Source organism: Ammospiza caudacuta, chromosome 3, assembly GCF_027887145.1.
Source record: "Ammospiza caudacuta isolate bAmmCau1 chromosome 3, bAmmCau1.pri, whole genome shotgun sequence".
NCBI classification, from domain to species: Eukaryota; Metazoa; Chordata; class Aves; order Passeriformes; family Passerellidae; genus Ammospiza; species Ammospiza caudacuta.
In genome coordinates, this window is record NC_080595.1 from 97,685,048 (window position 1) to 97,702,616 (window position 17,569).

Genomic DNA, 17,569 nt, shown 5'->3' on the forward strand with positions numbered 1-17,569 from the left:
TGAGCTACAATAACAATCCTAAGAGAAAACATATTTAGAACACTCAAGATGACTACTATCCAATTACTGCACACAATATTCAGCTTGCCTATGTCATGCATTAGTTTTCTTTCTGTGTCACACATGCCTTTTTTCTTCACATTACATTGCAGGTTTAAAAAGAAGTAAATCCCACAGGCAAGAAAGGCAAGCAGGCAAATCCAACACCCACTGAAGATTAAGAATCTCTGGAGCAAGTTGAAGAAACCGGTGGCACTGAACTTGCTAAGATAAAGCCATTTTGACTGAATGTTTGAAGAACCATTTCACAACAAGGCTTAATCAAGTGCATGAAAATTATCAAGTTAACAATCAGAGCAGTCTTGTATGATTTTGCTTACTTCAAATCATTTTCATTAGCACTGTAAATCAAAATTTTATCCTTCAGAATAACAAAAAACCCCACAAACAAGCAACTCCTCTCTCACAAATAAACAAAAGCGAGCACAAACACACACAAACAAAACCCACCAGAAAGGTAACAGCATGAATGCTTAGAGATGGCCCACATTTTCCTCTATGGGATACTGAACAAAAATATTCTAAAAAGGACTTCATGCAAGCAAAAGCACAGCTGATTCAATCTAAACCACAGTGGTAACATCAACCCCATCTTTCAGCTTAACTCATGGCAAAAATTGCCGATTTTTTTAATCATCAGCCTCACACTGATGGCAAGAAATTTAAAGAATTGAAAAGAGATACCTACTACTGCATCTACTATTACTAAGGGGAAGGAAATGTCCATCCTATATACCACATATACATACACCTATATGGCATTTACAGACTACAGTACTGCTGGAAACAGAAAGAGGCAACAGCCTAAGTCCTCAAGGACAGGATAAGACAGCAACTGCCCTGAGAGGAAATGCTGCAAGAGTTGGGCTTGTTATCCTGGAGAAATGAAGACTGCAGGCAGACCTTATTGTGGCCTTCAGTACTTGAAGGGGGCCTAAAAGATAAATGGGGACAAACAGTTTAGCAGGGCCTGTTGCAATAGGACAAGGGGTAATGGTTTAAAACAAAAGAGGGTAGATCCAGACTAGATACAAGTGTTTTACAATGAGGGGTTAAACACTGAAACAGGCTGACTGGAGAAGTGGTAGTTGCCCCATCACTGCAAACATTCAAGGTCAGGTGGCATGGGGCTCTGAGCAACCTGATCTAGTTGAAGATATCCCTGCTTATGGCAGGGGGATTGGACTAGATAGCCTTTAAAGTCCCTTTCACAAACTGTTCTATGACTATTATTTTGTGACTGAAAAATTCCTTTTTCAGTCTGTTTATTCAATGCCAGATTACTCTAATACAAGTTTGGATCATATCATTCATTCACATTAGAATATGGGCTTTCTTTTTCTGAAGTCAGCAAATCAAACTGAGGGAAGTAGGATGAAAAAACCAAAAAGATAATGCCTGTATATGATCCCATCATCCTAAAAAATCTATACTTAAAAACAGAGAAAAAAAAAGATAGAAGAAGAAGGAAGCTACAAAATGCAGACAGGATAAAGCACTCATGATAGAGTGGAAATCCACAGAATTCATAAATAAAAAGAGCTCTGAATGGATAAATTTTGAAAGAAAATTCCTTAAAACAGTTGCTATCTAATATGTTTGTGAAACACACTAGGGGTACAAAACACCTAGAACCAACCCTACAATTTACAGAAGTTTGACAGGGTTTCAAGTTTCAAATCAATTAAGTTAAATTCAGCATAGTTCAGTAAGATTCCCTGGTTTCCAGTCATCCCTTCTAAAAATAATTTACATAGATGCAAAACCTTGCTTCTGTTAGATGTTGCAATTTATGTTTTACACTATATATACAGATGATACACAATCTTCAGATCTATGATTTAATGTTTACATGGATCTTACACAAGCTGAAGGTGCTGTTGCTTAGCAGTTGCTGATCATGTTGCCAGTTAAGTGAATTTCTACTGCAAACCATGGTTGTCTATTTCAAAGTATTTTCTCAAAATATTTATATTAGCAGGTGCTCTCCTACTACCTGCCAATGTTCTTTAAAATTACTAAATTCTAGTATTATACGATAGTAATTCCTAAATGTTTTTATGAAACTTCAGTAATTAAGGTCAAAGCTCATAATCAAGAATGCACCCATGTGATTTTCTTAAAACACTTCACAGCATAAGGAAAATCATTACATACAGAACCAGGGAGAATTTTTACAAGTGAAACACCTGCAGAAACACAAGTAAGTATTCTTACCTTTGGGCTGCTGTTTTTACTACGGCTGTTTGTGCGTGTGCGTGGTGAAAACGTCTGCCATGTACCACAGTTACAGGACCAGAGATATTCTGAGCATTTTCACTGCAAACATATAGAAAATGTTTAAGAAAAGACTCTGGTGTGTTTGTACAGTCTTTGGTAAAACATGTGGTGTCCTAATTTTACAAGACCAGACACACAACACCAAGTATTAAAGTATTTTTGAACCAATAACACATATTGTTAGGATCACTTTACAGGCATATCAACATTCAGCCCTATAATAAAATGGACATATAAGAATATACACATTTTTTTTTCTGTGGAAAAAAGGTAAAGATTTTTTCACTCAACCCTGTACTGTGAAAAGAGACAGCCTTTTAAATGACTTAGAACCATTTATAACTAATTTTATAATTTAATCTCTCATTTTATTAAGGCATAATATTAACTTCTTTAATATGACTTAAGGGACAAAATGTGAACAGACTGAATTCAGGAATGTCCCTCACAAAAAAAAGTGAACAGAGAAAATTTATGCATGCAAGATGACTTGTAACTGAAAAAAATCAACACATTTCACAAAGAAAAAAACCAAAGGATTCTCAGGTACTCATATCTCAACAGGACTCTTATTCACCAATGTATCTTAGCACTTCTTGGGTTTCTTCATTTGCTTTTGACTTTTATCTCATTATTACGTAAAACCAGTAATTATGGAGAGATGATTTCTTACCATTACTCCCTCTAGTAAAAGTTGACATTAAGATACAATAGATCAATAATGCAGAGCTCCTTCAGAGATCATTAAACCTAAAGAATTATCCTGCACGCTGCTGTGACAGGACACACAATACTATGATTGAAATGTTCAAATGTTCAAAAATCACACAACTTTTAATAGACAACATGCTGATGATACAAATTGTCTCAAACTATGGAAATACAGTGCTTAAACTCTGCTTTTCAAATTGGACATTTTAATTGCACTAGAGAAAATTATGTGAAAAATCATTCCTACTACTAATATTTCTTAGAAATATTATCTTGCCATTTGTCCTGTTATGAACAATGAAAAGAAACCCAAAGTACCACAATTCAATAAAAGCTGGCAACCAATTCCTAATCCCTGCTTTACACTCCCCCCAAAAGAAGAAAATGAGTAAACTGTTACTGTGCTTTTTAATTTCAGTTTAGCATTACAAACCCTTCTGGTAGCCTTACATAAGTCAAGATGAGAAGCTTTCAGAGCATTTCTGCCTGCCCCTAACATAACCACAAACATAACAAAACAAGACTTATCAAACCCAAGGGGTTAAATCCTCTTCTTTAAAATATGAAATTTAAAAACATCATAAACCATTTGAGTTAACAGTCCAACATCCTGAAAACTAGTAACATCCATGCAAACACCAACCTCCTCAAAGCAAACACATTCATCTCAGATGCATCTAAGTCAAGGCTATGCAACTCCAGCTGGTCAGTCATCATCCAGATCAATCTACAGTCAACCTTCTGTCTAATTTGCTACCTCAGAAATAAAAAACTGACAGCTACTTGCCCTAAATACTTTAGAATGTCTCAAATCCTCTTTGGCTTCCCATTCATGTCTTTGAAAAAGATAAAAAAAAAAAAAAAAAACAAACAACAAAACAGAAGCAGAGTGCAGGAATGCCCTCTCAAATACTTAAGACCTAAGGACTTCAAGCAAGCAAGCAAGCATATGTATCTCCTGTTTTACATTGTGTTTGTTGGATCTGACCTTTGCCAAGCTATCATGATTGTGAAACTGTCGTGTGCCCCCACAGCAGAAAAAAACTGTTAAGCAGCACTTTTGCTTTCTACCTCACTCATGTAGTGAAAACTCCAGTAGATGGTGGAATAGAGTATCACAGACTGCTCAGGGATCAGATCTGAGTCACAGCAGACTGTTCTGGATGGCACACTTAAATGGTTCATATGGTGTCAGACATGTTTCCAACTAGGACAGCTCTAAAACACAATCTACTCCATAATCTTGTTCTCTGAATGGAACATACCCAACACAGAAGAAACACCAGAAAATACAATCATAAAGTCCTAGCAAGTTGCAAAACAGGCACCTCAGAACTGAAATTTGAGTTTGCAAGTTTCAGCACAATTTCCTGAAAATTAGTATAACACACTAAAAGCGAGGTGATGCAAAGGTCAGAAAGTTCCATGAAAGAACAAATGTTCTAAAAAGAATTTACAGTATTTTAACAATAAATGTTTCATCAATGTTAGCTCAGAAACCACAGAATAATTTGAAGCCTAGGCTCTGACAAAAACAAGGTTTTACTATCATGTGCTATCAGGTGATCCTAAGAAATTCTTACCACCACATATTCAAGAGACAAAACAAAAAAAAAGCTTGAACTGGACAAATGGATGGAGCTAGAAGTAAAGGAAGAACAATATTTCAAAAACTCACAACTACAGACTACATTAATTCTGCTGTTCATCAAATAACGCTTTAACAAAATATTATCAAAGAAAATCTAAAAGGGCCTGAATACAAGTTACTGAAAGCTAGCAAAGATAAAACTATTTTAAGTAAGACATCATGCTTAAAAAAGTACAACCAAAACTAATTAGGTTAATGGTTTGCTACTGGATTTGCTCAATCAGGTAACAGATCATAACCTTTTGCTTGGTTTCAATAACCTTTTTCTGGCAGTACAGCAGATATTTCTTCTCACTGTACTTCCATATCCCTTCTTCCTATCTCTTATTCTCTGAATTTTAGGGACTATTCTACTAGAATAATACTCCTTTGAGCCAAGCCCTATTGATCTGAATTTTTTGTCCTTATTCTGCAGATTAGATGGAAAAAGACTCCAACATTGTGATAAAATCACCATGAACAGATAAAGAATATCAAACAGCTGATCTTCTAGTATTTAATCTAGGAGTTTAACTGTATTATCAACTTTCAGAATCTCCTCTAGCTGAAGAGTCTAAATACTGAAAGAGTAACTATTAAGCACCTTCCATTCTGCATTTCCAAGTGAAGAAACCAACAATCACCACTACAATGACTAGAGCCCAAACCTTTACTGATACACATTATGAAAGGTACAACAAATATCCAATGTCATTAAATCGAGATAATCACTTGGAGCACAACCACAAAATGCAGTGACCAAAATGTGAGAAGCAGTCACAGTGGTCTATACACATCCATTATTCATAACAAAGTCCTTCATTAACGACAGTTTATTAAGAAAAGGGTGAACGCATATTTTTCATTTAAATTCAGTATGCATCTCAGTACTAGACAAAAGGTGGCTGCCCATTTACATGCAACAGATTTAACTTTTTAGTTGAATTTTATAAATCCTACTAGGTCTTAGGTTTATACTGTATTATTTGTCAATAGAAGGCAGTTCCAATCTAGGCAACAGAATGTCTGAACTACATGCGTAGACCATCTAAAAAAATCTCAGTAACTATTTACCTTAAAACAAAAACTTAAAAAAAAAATACACGTACAATATGTAAAAACATACATGTGCAGTCAAGTTTGACTGCTTCAAAAAAAAAAACTTACATGGTAAGGTTGGATTTCACTACAAATACCATAGCCAGATGAAGGAAAATTGTAGCTATGAGTGAATTAGAGGAATCTTATTTTAAATGTGTACTCAAAACAAAGAACAAGTACAATGTAGATACACAGATTTCTTCAATAGTAAAACAGAGCAAACGAGCCCTGACAGACACAAAGGTAAAAGTAACAATTACAAATCTACGTTCAAGAACAGAATACTAAGGAATGAAAATGACCAAGATGATTCTGTAAGAACTGAACATTTGAAGATGTGCATGGCAGAAATCTGGATATCATCTTACAAATCTCTTGTGTATACAAAAGAAAATTTAAAGACAAAACATTATTTGCATAGATAAATCACGGAAAATGAAGTACAATGCTGATTTGCGTAAATGTAAAAATAACCTACTAAAAAAATCCCTTTTCATTAATAAGTAAATTTTACTTTTAAGAAAACTTTTTTAAGTTCCACATAATAGTCCAGCAGTTTATCTTAAGAAATCAGGCTTGAAGGAAACAGCAGGAAAGAAGATATATCACACAGAACTTAGAGGATTTATTTTTTCACATGGCTATGGTAAGATGGTCCCACGAACCAACAGTGCTTAGAGCATTCAAGAGTCCTGATTGCAGAGAGGGGCCAGAGCTTGGGGCTACGCTGTGGGCACGGCTACACTGCCCCTCTGAAATCAAGGCTGGGGGTTGTGTCAGGGGGAACAATAAGGACCATATCCCCAGAAGTGTGCCATTTTTATCTCACTCTCCTCATCAGGGCTGAATTACTGGGATTAGCCCTGCAGATTCCATCTTCTGCTGCTGCCACTCAGCACCCTCCCACTCCTGTGAGATGTGACCCCAGGATGTGTGGATCTGAGCCCAGCAGAGTGGTCCAAAGCAGCAGCAGAAGTGAGTCTGAGCTGAGCCTGAACCCAAGCCTGGTGCAGTGGAGCAGGAGTGCAGCACAGCATAGATGATCTCACCTCCATGGTTTTGTCTCTCACTGTTTTCCATTGTCTCAGGCTCAGGGATGGGGAGAGCCAGCTGTGAGGAGCGCCCACCATCTTGTCTTTCTCCCATGCCACATGAAACTAAGTCAAAGTGGCAAACACCTTTTGTGCATAAAGCACCTTCCTTTACTTCTGTACACTTTTGTTATTAATATTTCTGCTGTCACTGTGCATTTCTTACTCCACTGCTGTTTGCTTTCAGGAAATGGTTAGCTCAACTCATAGTCTCTGCCTTGTCCCTCTCTTACTGGAGGGGACAAGAAGGGAAGTGGCTTCTTTAGAGTTCAGTTTCCAGATGGTGGTAAGCCACACAAATGAAGACACGGACATCCCTCATGTAGCTACAGACACATTGGATATTTGATGACTGGCCCATCTATAGCTGGGTATCTTACAAACTTTTCCTTCCTGCAAAGGTTACCAACCTTTAAAGTGAGTGCACTTTAGCAATATGAAACACTCCCTGAGAAAGTTAGGTGAATATATCACTTTTTATTATATACTAAATAAAGAAAGCAGTCTCTTTCAAGCTAGGGACAATAGTAACAAGCAAGTACGACAGTGAATGCTTAAGAACTGTTCCTGTCTGCTCTAAATGCAAGTGACAGTCTCAAGTTGGCCTATACAAGTATGGCTATTTGCTGAATCTTTTAAAAAAGTCTGTTAATCCAAAATGAAAATATATCTTGCAGTAACAAAACCAGAAAACACATCCTGAGTTAACCTTGACAATTCAGCATCACAGAAAGAAGCGAATCTGGATGGGGATGTAAAAAGTATTTTCCTACCTGCTATCACTGTATAGAGGGAACAGTAACACATGCAGTCAACATGGGTAAGGTACAAACAAATACGCCTCTGAATGCTCTAAATCCATTTTAACAGTCTTCTGGTAGTTTACTAATGCAGTGTTAAATATTTTTTAAGAGAAAAAACCCTAACAATCTAGGTTTCCCTCTTTACTCAGAAGCACAGTACACTACAGCTTATTAAAATGCACAGCACACAAGATATAAGGACTAGAAGTTCTGTTTATTGTGTATTGATTTGTATAATGTTCAAAGCAAGGACACAAATTAAATGCATTACCTCAGTTTCTTGCTATTTCCCATCATGTTGAGGCCGATTGCATTCCCTTTTAGAAGTTTGAAGCCTCCACCTTTGCCTCGCCTTGCATATGCTTTTATGGCATCGCTGCTGCTGCCGATAGCTCCAGGTCGACAACGAATTGACTGCCACAACAGAATTCACATATTAAAATAATTGTATAATTGTGTAGAAGTTAGAAGGAGTAAATTAATGCAAAATATTAATATAAATATTACTTTGGCTCCATTTTCAAACTGCTTTTATACCAAATTTCATGGAAAATATACACTGTCTACACCTATACTACAACATCTTACTACACAAAATACAATACATATTTTATATTTAGTACACTATTTATGATAATTGCCTAAACTTAGTTAGTCTTGCTCATATTTTTCAGAATACTATTGAGATCAAGAGGGGAACAAAAATTTTAAGGGTAGACAGATAAACAGCTTGGGCATATGTTCCTGAAACACAACAGAAACTTCCATTTCTTTACACTGGACACACGGCTACGCAATACTGTTTAAGAACCTAAAAAGCTTTAAAGATACATTTTCACCATGAGATAAACCAATTATTTACCTTTTTTTCTTCATTGGGACTGAAAGACCCATCATTGTCATCTAAACTGAGCAGATTTGCCTCGCTAGAATGGTGTGGGAGAGAAAAGCACATACACTGTAATCCAACAGAGCACACACAAACATTTTAAATGCAAAAGGTTTTTTTTATCCCCTCCCCTCTACATTTAAATGCATCATATACACATTGTATTAATATGCATAAAACAGGAACACGAAATGAGCAACAGAGTGATCAGATGCATAATGTGAACCTGAACTTAAAGTGTAAATCAAATTATTTTGCAAAATGCAAAACTAAAATGATTAATTCAAAACAGACAATGCTACTGAACCTTCAATATGGTTACAACAATATTACTGACACTATAAAAGATTCTACACTCTCTGCATAAATTGAGTCCAAAACATCATTAACCTATAAAACACGATCTTACTTTGCTTATGCCTATCAATGTTCAAGTATGTAGTTTAAAACTGCAGACTTCATACTGCTTTAGGAGAAGAACTTAGTCTAACTACATTTTACCGCACAGCAATTACTACCAAAGTAAGTGCTCCTAAAAAGACTAAAAAGAACATATTCGGTTTGGTTCTACTGCTTACTAAAATGTGTTTTCTTTAGCACTTTCAATACCTGTAATCCCCAACCATTAGAATGGGGAAGAAGAAAAAAAAACTCTATGACACTCTAAAACCATTCTTTCCAGTAACAGGCATTTATCCTCAAGTAATCTTAAGTACTTAAGTTTAAACCCCAACCACACACTTCATACTGACAGCAGCTAGATTAGTCTAACATATTCTTGCTTCCAGGAGGAACAACCTGCAGACAATCCCATCTCATCAATCCTGATAGGGTTACTCCTCTGTTGGTGACAAAAAACAACACAACTTTTAGCCAACTTGTAATTGCATGGTTTGAAAAGTTTTTATCAAGATCACTCAGGCAGAAATTCCTTAAAATCAAAGCAGTTATGCCAGGTGTTAAAAGGGAAGAACTATACAAAGAAATCTACTTTTCTTAGCTGTGTCAGCTTGACATGCTGGTTTACAATACATACAATGACTTTAGCTCTTCATATATAAATAAACTAATTACTCAGTGCTCAATCCCTCAAGTTCCTAATAACTTTTTCCATTCACAATACATCTCTTCATGTAACAATTTATTCTTCCATCTTATGCAATACAAATATCCTTAGAGCAAATAAAAATAAAATTAAAATGTTGGGTGAGATCTACAGACTCTGAAACTTCAGGAGATAAGACTGTGCATACAGTTGATTTTGAAAAGGGAAGAATGATGTAATGTGAACGTATAGCCAGTGGCACTGTTGTATTTTCCCTTCATTTACAGAGCACCACGCTTGTAGGTGCTCAATGGTAAAACAGTGTAGTAGATTCATCACTAATTTCAAACAAAGGCAAAAAGAGTACAGTTGTACTTCTGTACAGACTACCCACAGATATTAAATTTTCACATCCTGCAACATTTTTTTTAACATTCTCTTTCAGAACAAATCATCCTTTCAAGGGAGGCTCATGGAGCCTTCTCAAACGTTCATCAGTAGACACAGAGTTTAGCAATTTCAGAAATTTTCCACATCCTAAAAAATAAACAAAACCCTGCAACACACACGAGCAGCAACCTACAGTATCTGCAGCTCTGGCATTTGCCTACAGTGCTGTCCTAGTCAGATCATTTCACCTCTAAATGCTTTTGTTCTTTAGCTTCAGTTCATACAAAAATGATGGCTATTTTCAAAACACCTTTGTACTGTGTTGATACTTTTAGGATTTCAACATGCTTCAATACGGCAGCCATTTTAACCAAGGGCAATTGAGGGGGGAGACAAGAGAAGTTTAACACATTGCAAATGACAAAAACACTGAGCCAAGGCTCAAATCACAATGAACATGAGTAACTCTTACCAGGCAACATGACTAGAGCAGTATTAGCAAATTGGAAGTTTTAAGTGAACCAATACTTTTAGATCTTAAAGAATGTGAAGCATCTGCATCAGAAGCAGAAAGGTTGTTTCTTCAGAGAGCAGAATACATAGTAACCAAGCAATGTCTATTTGCTCATGTATCACATGCTTCCTGCCGCCTGTTTCAATGATGCAATTTATACAGGCAGGAAAAAAAGCAAAAGCAACCCAAAACAAACGCTATACCACTCCCCCAACATACCAGTCAGTAATATTTTTAACATCCCTGAAATGAAACCTCAGTTGTCTTGCTGGGAGGATGTCTCCACACTCTGTCACTTTTAACCAGGGAACCACTGGTTTCCTGGTTATTTTTACAGTGGAACATAATTTCTAACTTTTCAATACATTCCTTAAAATTTTGTAACAAATGAATGTTAACTCTCTACTAATATTGGGGGGGGGAGGGGGGAAATAGAAGTAATTTACATACACAGAGTTCTTAAGGGAAGTTCATAATTACACATTCATGTTTAGGCACTGAACAAGAAAACAAAAATTACTGTTTACTTACCTCTAATCACTTGCCATTTGTTTGATGTTTTAAAACATTAAGAGCTATGCAATAGTTAGTTAGACAGCTGAGATTAACAGGCTATGTTTTCACTACTTTCTACAAGCAACTCAAACTTTAAACCTCTGCTGACCATTGAGGTTACACTCTAATAAGCTGCAAGCACATTTCTATCAACTGATCCAGTCACCTTTCAAACATAATTGGAATTTCTTTCTGAAAACTATTACATATAAAACCAGTAGGCTGACGTATTTGCCTTCACAGCACACTGTGTACATTCTTTGTTTTAAATTACATAGTGGTAGGCAGCACACTAAAAAAGCTGCACTATCAGAGGCACAAGAGAAGTAGGAGTATTATCATTAACTCATTTACAGAGTCATTCCATTAAAATTAGACATCATTTAAAAAGTTTTCATCAATTTAAAGGCTACAGTGCCCTACTAATGGGCTCAAAAAAGAAGTAAAAAAAAAATCTATCTAACTATGGATGGATTTTTGGAGAAAATAATACAAATTTTATAAGCAGTGGAAAAAAGCTCAATGCAAATACATAACACAGTACAATACCAATGTAAATATATAACACAGTACAATGCTTTTCCATTTGTCAACACATGGAAAAAAGAGGTTTATTCCTCTAAATGGAAGGGGCAAAAAATAAAGCTTTTTGAAAGAAAATTGTAGTTAAGTAAAGACACTGTAGTACAAATATATTAAGCCCATTTATTTGTATTTCTTATTTTTGATAACGCTACTGTTATCTCAGTGGAAGGCAGAAGTCTAGACTATAAAGAAAACAGTATGATAGCCAAAAGAAATCTGGGCCCATCCATTTACAAAACCACTGTGGAGCATACTGATATATTTCAAAAACATTTACAGAGATATTCCAAAGGCAGTAAACATAAATTATCCAAAACAGTTCAAGAGAGTAAGTTGTAACACCAGAAAGCATCTTGTAACATGTTAATGTCATGAATCATACAAATATATTAAACTGGCCAGGTTTGTTTAAGTCTGCCATCCTTTCATATCTTCTGCTACACAAGATCAGCTTAATTTCCACCATTTATTCTCTGGTGGACTACACAGATTTCAGAGTGCTCAGCTGACAAACTGGTCTTTTCTTCTGTGGTTCTCCATTAAGGTAGATCTCCTATGGGATCTCCAATTATAAAGCAAGGAAGTCTCAAGCCACTTGCTACCATCCTGAGTAGATCAAACCTTTTAGAATATCAAAAATATCACTTTTACTCTTTCAAATGGATGAGCATTATCTGCAGGCATTTGCTTTGGGATAAGATACTGGCTAATTCCCATTCTCAATTTCTATAACTCTTGTTCCACACTGAGTATCAACTCTGGCATCAATTTAAATTTATATAGTGTTGGGTGATCATTATTTTTCCAAAGCTTCTTCAGTTTACAAATATTCTTTAGTCTTTTCGTGTTCATTATTTGATATCTTAACCATTATGACTCATCTCACCTACGTCTGAAGTAAGTTAAATGACACCCTTCTTTTAAAAAAATCTACCTGTTCTAAAAATTGCTGTGGTAGGAGGTCATTAGCCACATACTTTGTGTTCATCTCACTGAAGAAAAGATCATACAAGCAGGCATCCAGTGCTGACCAATATCATTAGCACAGGTCTCATGCAGTAATACAAGAATACAGCCACTCCTTTAAGTGCTGAGATGTTATTCTCAGGCCAGTTCAAAACAAACCTATTGTGTGTCTGCCATTAAGAGGAAAAAACTCTGATAAAGTCAGGTACCACAACCCCAGTGCCTCCACAAGAAGCAGGAGATGCATCCAGCTGCTTGCTTCAGACTCACAGCTCTCTCCACAAAGAAACCATGTAAGAGTCAAACACTGTAGTTGGTACGAGCACACTACAGCAAATACCTACCTACTGCACAATATGCTCAAAATACTGGGAGGGACACAAAGCTTTATTCTGGAACAATTACATGAATTAAAGCTGCTAATCTTTGAAATCTTCTACTAAGGGTAAAGGAAATTTAGAAATAAAAAAAGGAAGGAAAATTTACTGTTACTTGTTTTCTGAAGATTCCCTTCTGTCAATGTTTTGCCGTATGAAATAAAAATGCATCAAAAAAGCAAAAAATATAAATTATTTCAAAATGCTAAAAGCTCACTATGTCTTTAAGATAAACAAACCCAGGTGTTACCAAAAGTAAATAGTGGGCAGCTTAAAACATGTGGCAGTTTGGAGGGAATAAGAAATTGCCTCAAATGGTATCAGAGTAAGTAAAGAAGATGAGACCTCCAGTTTAAATCAATTTTCAACTACTCTTCTATTTATACTTCAGAGTAAGATTCTGCATAATTCACAGATATAAAAACAAATCAAAAATTATCTAAGTAGGCAATAAAAATTCAATTCTAGCTATGGAAAAACTGCTTATTATAGAGAATATTTGAAAGAAATGAAAAATCACCCAGACATGCAATCTTAAAATCAGATACAATTACATAAAGATTATGTTTCATAATAATTTTTCTAACTTTTATTTTTAGCATCATTACTCTATACATTTTTCATTCTATGTTCTTAACATAGAATGAAAAATGTATAGAGTAATGATGCTAACATTACTCTAACATCAGCTGGAGACTGATGGAAAACAGCAGTAAATTACTAGTAGAAAAAAAAGCTGCTATGTTTTCAAATGTGACATATTTCTGAAGGCAAGTAAAATGGAAATAGTAACTGTATGGTATGTACTGCCCTTAGAACATATTTGTGTGTACTACAAATGGACGTAAAGTTGCTAGGGAACAACACAACCTTAATTCTATAAAACTAAAATGCCCCTAGTTTGTGAACCCTTTAAAAAGTGCTTTTAACTTCGAATATAGTTCTGTTTTGACAAGAGCTCTTAATGCTTACCTCACACTTTAATGAACTCCTGCATTCATTTTTTAATTACTAAAACTTCACATTTCTTAATGTTTTATTAAGATTACAGCATAGCCTGCTGCTGCAGTCTCTGTGGTTATGTCTATTTTCCTACCTCCCTTCCAATCCATACTGTTTGGCAGAATATTAGATGATACAAATTCATGTATGAATTATTTTTGTACTTAATCACAGGATTCAGCGACTTCTTACTAGAGAACACAGCATATCTTTTAAATTTGCAGATTCTACTCTCCAAATATCTAAGAATAACAAATAAATCTACATGAATTCTTTGTGCATGACACTTGTTCTTTTAACAATTCATTAGTCATTTTGGAAATATATATATTCATATTGAGAAAACATATTAGTAAAAATAAAATGTCACAAGGACAAAGTATGCATTCAAAGTATACACACAGGATTAAAGTTTTAGCCAAAATCCAAACAAACCAAGTAAAGGATTAAGTTATAAGGAAAAAAAAAACAGCCTTAACTCCATTCAGTGAAATAAACAGAAAAACCTAGATCTTTAAGCTCAGTTTAACTTGATGAAGGCCTAAAGCCACTGCAGTACTTGAACCATAACTGTCAAGTTCTGAGTAGCATCATCATTAAAGGAAGGAAAAGCTAAAGCTGCTTGGACACCCTCCCTATCAACTTCATTACTGTGCATGTTCACATATTGCCTGTGCTCCTTAGACTTACACAGAAGCTCCAAAGACAACTGCAACTCTGGTGAAATCTACTGTGTCCTGTGTTGTAAGCCCCATTTTCCCAATAAAGCTTACATTAGAATGAACTCCTATTTGGCAATACTATTTAAAATAATAACTTATTTGAAATATTTTTCTTAATCACTGAAAGTTTAAAATATTATATATTGTTTCTTATTCATAAATTACAGAAAGTAAGTATTCAATTATAAATACACATTTATACTTTCAATAGCCTAGATAAAAGCATCCTTACTCTTTCTCTGCATCTCCTTCACTTTCTTCTGCATGATCAAAGCTCCAATTACTTTTAAAACCTCCATCTCTCTTGGACTGTGATCTATCCAAAGCTGAAATGAGAACAAGTTAAGGTAAGTCTTGATTTCAAGCTGAGTTATTAATCAACACAAACTAGAGGAGTAAACCAGATGCACATATTTTCCCCCAGTATTTATTTTATTGACAACAGTGTTTAATAATCATTTCACCAGTAAGTCCATCAATACAGTGGTGACTATTATTTCCCTAAATAAATAAAAGTATCTGTCAACGTCTTATTAGCAGTAAGTTAGCAAGCTATTAAAAATTATGACCTGAGGTCATGTAGTAACTCTTTTCAACTGTTTTACTGATACTCATAAATTTAAGGGTAGTTTCTCTGATATGAACTGTATGCCACACACAGAAAGGGTCCTAAAAAGGGATTATTTACATGACTAATAACCAAATGTATTCTGAATTTTTCCATATAAAAGCAACAATTCTGAACTGTCTGAAGAACAATTCCAACCTAATATGCTGAATTTTTAATTCCACATCTGACCTGAATTAACATACAACGCAAATTAAAATTTCAGTGTTAGCATCAACTAAGTAAAAACTTTCTGTCATACTACATAAAATTTCAGATTTCTCTACGACAATATCCACCCTTAGGGAGATTTTAATTTAATATCATGGCATGGGGCATTCTTAAGTGAAGGTGCTCCAGAGCAGGAGACAGCACCCGTTACAGCACGGCACTGTTCCCCCTGGGCCTAAGTACTGCAATTAAGAGCTGTCACACGAATTCTGTCTGAGAAAAACTATACAGCTGCTTTGATTATGGTTTAAGTGTGTTTTTTCTTACTACATTTCTTGAAAATGCATTTAGAAATAATGAATGAAACTGATATACTCTGATAGGAAAGAGTAAGAAAATCACAACTAACAACATATGTCTAGGATGAAGTATAAACTATAAACAATGCACACAGAAATACTTATTGCATATTCAACTTCTGCTTCCAACTACTTGCACCTACTGCAGGTCCTGAGCCATAGGTGAATAAGTTAAATACATATTTTTACATATTAACATTGTGGTTCATAGCTTCTCCTACCCTTTTCTTCTCCCTGCTTGCTTTTTAATCAAGACTACTATATAGAGTCAACAACATCTTGCAGCAGAAAGTATCTCAGCTTAACTACACGGGTATCTCCTTTTGTTGACTATGATTTCAATCTGGCACCTTTTGCTCTTAGCACTCTACTTCTCCAGCCCATGCACTCAGCAAGACAGTAATAAGTAACCCTTTCCTATTCCCTCATGATTGCAGATGCCTGCTGTGCTCTTCCATGGTCTTCCTTTCCCAGGCAGAACAAGAAAAAAAATTAGTCAGCTTAATTTTTCCTCACATGAAAGCTGTTTCAAGCCTTTAAATCCCTCTTGATGATTCCCTTTGAACCTCTTCTAGTCTACTGTACCCTGTTGAGATGAGGATACACACACTGTGAGGAATACTCAAAATGCATACTTCTCACAAATTTCTACAGATGCAGAATGTTTTGTTATTTGTTCCTTTCCTAGAAAATCTTTACAGTGGATTTGCTGTTTTCACTGCTTAGGAGAACTGCATTGATCTTTAGGTACCAGATAATTCCACCTTTCACTCATGATTGGTTAAGAAGCACTTCAGAGCCAATTGTTACCTACAAAAATGTCCCTTTTTTACTTCTCAGTGGCTCAGGCTCAGGCTTGACATTTACCTACACAGAATTTAATGTAAATTTCAACCCACATGACTCAAAAGCTGAGCATTTACAACTTTTTAAAAATAGCTAGACATTATACTAACCCAAGTATAGTTTAACCATCTACTAACTTGGTCACCTGGTTATCATGCCCTTTTCCTTATAACTGTCCACCAATGTAAGAGATCCTTGTGCAATTCAACTGGTTACTCCTATTAACAACATAAACCTTTTTTGCCCTCTTTTTCTAACTCTTCCCAATTGTTTCTTATAATTTTTTCCATTTTAATCAGAGGCTATTCAGCCTCTCCCAAAGCCTTTGACTTTACTGAGGGAACGATGAAATCAATTCTGGTCTCTATTATAATTTCCATGAAATTATAAAGCTCACTGATGTAAAGTTCCTCAAATACTGCCACTGCCTTTTTAAAATGCTGATATCAAGCTAGCTACCCTCCTTACCTGTAGCAGAAATATGATGCTAACCACAAGCAACACACTGCAGTCATTAGCTCCTTTATCCCCCAGTTCCTCTTACAACACTTGGATGAATGCCATTTGATCATGCTGCCTTGTTCACAGTTTGCTCAATGTACTGCAATTTCTTCCACTGATGCTTCATTTTGAGTTGTACACTCTGTCACATTCCTTATTAAGAAACATTCTGGCATGAAGAGCTCTCTAAGCATTGCCAAAGTGAGTGCAAGCAATTCCATTATTCAGCTATGACCTTATATACTCCAAAGCCACCTTTTTCAATTGGGTTGTCTACTGATCCTCCAACACTCCTGAAACTTTCCTGCTGAGTTTGAAGAAATACTTAACAATAGTTTTATGTCTGTTGGAAGTTACTAATCAA

The 17,569-nt window shown here is 35.5% G+C and overlaps 1 protein-coding gene across 4 annotated transcripts in view; it reads right to left on the reverse strand.

Moving 5' to 3' along the window:
* The window catches only part of SENP6 (SUMO specific peptidase 6), a 72,532-nt gene that overhangs the window by 39,172 nt on the left and 15,791 nt on the right, over positions 1-17,569 (reverse strand). For 3 of the 4 annotated variants that reach the window (XM_058801406.1, XM_058801405.1, XM_058801408.1), the window contains exons 2-5: positions 14,954-15,047; positions 8,539-8,602; positions 7,948-8,090; positions 2,278-2,379 (exon numbers count right to left, since the gene is read on the reverse strand). In XM_058801406.1, coding sequence (XP_058657389.1) covers positions 2,278-2,379; positions 7,948-8,090; positions 8,539-8,602; positions 14,954-15,047 — 403 coding nt within the window. The remainder of the gene's footprint in view (positions 1-2,277; positions 2,380-7,947; positions 8,091-8,538; positions 8,603-14,953; positions 15,048-17,569) is intronic. The other variant, XM_058801407.1, reaches the window with a different exon arrangement.